This window comes from Penaeus chinensis, chromosome 24, assembly GCF_019202785.1.
Source record: "Penaeus chinensis breed Huanghai No. 1 chromosome 24, ASM1920278v2, whole genome shotgun sequence".
NCBI lineage: Eukaryota > Metazoa > Arthropoda > Malacostraca > Decapoda > Penaeidae > Penaeus > Penaeus chinensis.
This window is the reverse complement of record NC_061842.1, coordinates 9,089,447-9,093,868: the sequence shown is the minus strand read 5'-3', so window position 1 is coordinate 9,093,868 and position 4,422 is coordinate 9,089,447. Positions and strand designations below refer to the sequence as shown.

Below are 4,422 nucleotides of genomic sequence, written 5' to 3'. Positions count from 1 at the left end.
CCTTTCATCCTTTCAGCACGGCTCTCACACTTTAGGAAGTGGATAGTAGAAGGGATTGGTGAAGAAACTGAAACGAAAAGTATAAGTGGGAAAAAAAGACCATGCAAAATTAGTTGAGTCCCAAGGTTGAGGAGTTCCCCATCATTGGGTCTCAGTCTCCGTCTCCTAAGCCCCCCCACGACAACAACGGGCAAAGGATTGGGGGGGGGGGGGCTAAACAATTAACCAAGGGAATACCGTGCCCATGGTTCCCTTTCAACACAGCTCTCACGCACTAGGAATTGGACAAGGGAAGGATTGGGGAAGATAGGGAAGGAAAGGGGAGAAGAAAAGACAGCAAAATTAGTTGAGGCAAGGGCTGAGGATCAAGGTAATGAAGATTCCCAGCATTGGGCCTCAGTCTCTGTCTCCTTTGCTCTCCCCACAATGACAACGGGCATGGGATTGAGGGGTAAAATTAGTTCAAGTAATGAAAAAGGTGGTTTCTATTCTGAGCCAAACAAATTTTTTTCCACAGTACAAAAATACATTTGAACTTCAGTTGAACTTAAATAGAACTCTTAATAAAGGATAAATGTATAAACATTGTTTCTAAATCCTACTCTTTAAATATCTTTACTGTCTCACTGCCCAAACAGGGTAATAAATATAATAAACTTTCACTATTTTATTGAAAGCTAATTATGTTAAGAAAAAAAAAGCATACAATCACATTTCTTTCAATACAGATATCATACTGCCTATTTACATGAGTCATTCCACAGACAAAAAATTGAAATTTTCCAATGACTGATCTTTGTCTTCAAATTATGAACAAATGAATATTCTATTCAATTACACACTCAGCACCAACTGCTGAAAGGGCTTCTTTCAGCTTTTCAGCTTCATCCTTAGGAATGTCAGCTTTCACAACTGTAGGACAGCTTTCAACAAACTTCTTAGCCTGTAAACATAAAAAAAAAAATATATGTATAATAAAAAGCAGTTTATCAAAACAAAAAATATTCCCAAAGAATATGAACATAATATTATACAAGTGGTTTCAAAAGAATTTTCCCAAACGCCTGTCCATATCTTACATACCTGGACGAGGTTCATGCCTTCAAGCAAGGACTTTACTTCCTTGATCAGTGCTACCTTCTTTGCTGTATCAAACTTCATCATCCTGATAGTGAAACTTGTCTGAACTTTCTTTGGAGCAGCTGCTTCTTCATCCTCTTCCTCCTGTAATGTCAAGGTTATTATGATGATTAACCCAATGCCGACGGGCATGGTAAGTAGGTAAATGCCATTTCTACTGTGAGTTGACTTTATTAATTCTTTTTACGCATGGCTACACTTGTACTAAGTCACTAATAAGCCAATTGCGAGTTCTGCCTGTCTCGCCCATTTACCCTTTTCCTCGATTTACAAAAATATTTTACATTATCTTATTTTATTGTTATTAATGCTTATAACATTATAGTAATTATGTCATCTATAATAAAAATAACACCATCATTATTCATAACATTAGTAAAGAATGTGTTTTTCCCGTAACTCAAGGAAAGGTGAAATTAGGTAAAGTCACAGGGTTGACTAATTGACTCCTTTCGGGCTAAGCACAAAAAAATAAAATTAAAAAATTAAGTTACCATATGACTGTAGTATATCAAATAAAATTAATCACAATTACTTCTGCAAACACATTTTTCCAGACAAGTGCATATTTTCAAAGCGTATTCCATCCATTTACATCCACAGGAATTTTATTTTCCTTTATTATTAATACTGCAAATCATAGTCATTATAACATGAGGCCTTTTCATCATATTTACTGAGAAGTAACACTTTGGACATTCATAGCTGTGGCATATATAATGGTCATCCTATGACCAATGACTTAAGTTTTTGAGTGTGATAGCCCTTTAACCCTATGCCACTGGGAAAACATAATGTGACATTGCTTTGTGAAATATATTTACGTTCTTCAAGTGCTCAGCCACCAAGGAGTCTATTAGGAGTCTATTAGCAGTCTATGTGGCCTCCCCTGATTTCCCCCTTCTTTCGCTTTTCTAATGCTATCAATTTCAATGCGGTTATTATCATCAATGACATTATAATCCTTACAATATTATTAACAATACTAATAGCAATATAAAATAAAATAATTCCTAATATCATGGAAAAGGGCAAAAAGATGGAATAGTGATTGACTACTTGATGACTAAGCTCTTGTAGAGCCATCTGTGTGTTAATACAAACAATAAACTAAGCTCACTGTGGGCATGGCATGTGTGTGTACATACCATCCAAACAGCATTGAGTTAATATTGATGGAAGAGGTACAAACAACACACTAATGTTCACAAACCCTTTTCTCGGGCAATTGTTAACAGCAAATGTTGGTGTATGGTAATTTATTAATATGTATATAAACAAATAAAAGCTAAAACAAATTATATCCCATTACCTGTGCTGGAGCTGCTGCTGGCATTCCAGCACCAAAAGCCATCACTGGGGCATCAGAAATGTTTAGAGTCTTCTTCAGCAATTCATTCAAATCTGCTACCTCCACAAGTGTTAGCTGAGAGATCTCGGACACAATTGACTGAATTTTTTCAGGGTAAACCTGTGAAAGAGAAAATTATATATATTTTTTTTACCTAATCGTGCACATTATATCAATATCAATTATTCTTTAGAAAAAAAATTTACAGAAAAAATATAATTCTTTACAGTATAATACAGTAAAGAAAAACAATTTATTTACAAATTCACACATTCAAGAAACATTTAATACATGGTTTATTTAGAAGGTATGACAAAATAAAGGGTCATCAAAAATTAAAAATATTTCACACATCCTAGCAACAGCAAATACCTTGGGTGCCCCTTCCGCAGTTGGGACTGAAAGTGCCTCGGCACTCTGGAAGCGACGCTGACATTTCAATCCATATACAGCAGATTGCTTCCATAATTTCTGTCTGCAATATACAGAACCTTAATGATAATAAAGATGGCAATGATAAATCAAGACACTCACAAATAGGAATAAAATGAGTATGAGTATAGAAAATAATACTGAGGATTATGGAAGTGAATTGAAGTCAAGAAGAGAAATTAGGAAGAGGAAAAAGCACAGATGATAATGATTCATGAGAAAATGATACTTCTGATATTCTAAATACAAATCTTACAATTTTGTAAGTTAAGACACTTTGAATTCTCAGCTATGCTAACATATGCCCGGATATCTATATTTGGACAGATCCCTATAACTGATGAAAATTAAAAAGAAATCTTGTTCATTCAGAGAGAGTGGCTAGTCCATGTACTCTTTAACGCTAATGATTACAGTTCCAAAACTTCCACTTCCACAGTCAGAAATACCTACATGTGATCAAATAAGCAAAAATATATCCACCAAAATATTACAAGGGTTACTTCACGTGTGTCATAGCAAGGGAGGATATAAAATACCAGAGAAACTGTAGTATGAGCATAAGTCCTCCTTCAGCCAGCTGTCACTTGGAAGACAAATAATATATACAATAATAATGGAGTAAATTAATCATATATTTTAATTGAAAACTGGAATTGTGGTTTAATTACACTAACATCACACCCAGAAAGCCTTACCTAAGATATTCTGGGGGCTGAGTTGCACAACTTTCTTATTATAATATAGTCTCAATATCCCACAGACATGTAGTATGTAGGAAAATTTTCCAAAATTTGTCTGTAATGGACAGAATGACCAAAAATAAGACCTCTTTCCTCTATGGTACTACTTCTACAGGAAATTGTAATGGCACTATCATAACCACAGAAGATACACACTACACTCACTAATAATTAAGAAAATAGATCACAACAAATGCTGGGGGGGGGGGGCCTCAGTGATCCCTTGGGAGTCATGGGTGAAGCCCCTGGGTGAGAAAGGTTTTTGGTTCGTATGGCAATGTTTGTGGACTTTTTAGGAATGGAGTAATAAGTCCACAGCAATAGGGTAGGGGTCCTGGGACAGAGACTAACACACAATAGTGTTGATAATTGAAAAAAGGAAAACTAATTGCAAAATTCGATGGCTGTGTGAGATAAAAAAAATACCCTTATCATTAACTTCTGAAGGTAGTACCATAGATGAAAAGTGTCTTATTTTCATTCATTCTGAAACAAACTATTCCATAACATTGATGAAAAGTATCTTATATTTAGTTATTCTATCAATAACAAAATATCTACCTTGTCCTACATGGCTATGGGAAACTGAAACTGTACCCTTATTTACATTGGGGAGAAATCAAACGCAGTTTATCTTCACACACCTTCACCCACAGGCCCCCAAACCCATGGATGGGCATGGGGTGAGGGCGCCACCTCGAAACCCTAAGGCTAGCACAGAAAATAAGCCCTACATTCGTTCCGCGCAACTCAAAC

General features: G+C 35.6%; 1 protein-coding gene across 1 annotated transcript in view; it reads right to left on the bottom strand.

Moving 5' to 3' along the window:
* Window positions 1–654: 654 nt before the first annotated feature.
* LOC125038176 (39S ribosomal protein L12, mitochondrial-like) overlaps window positions 655–4,422 on the bottom strand; it is a 4,098-nt gene continuing 330 nt past the window's right edge. The window contains exons 2-5 of the mRNA XM_047631551.1: window positions 2,864–2,966; window positions 2,453–2,611; window positions 1,084–1,224; window positions 655–943 (exon numbers count right to left, since the gene is read on the bottom strand). Coding sequence (XP_047487507.1) covers window positions 827–943; window positions 1,084–1,224; window positions 2,453–2,611; window positions 2,864–2,966 — 520 coding nt within the window. The 3' untranslated portion in view covers window positions 655–826. The remainder of the gene's footprint in view (window positions 944–1,083; window positions 1,225–2,452; window positions 2,612–2,863; window positions 2,967–4,422) is intronic.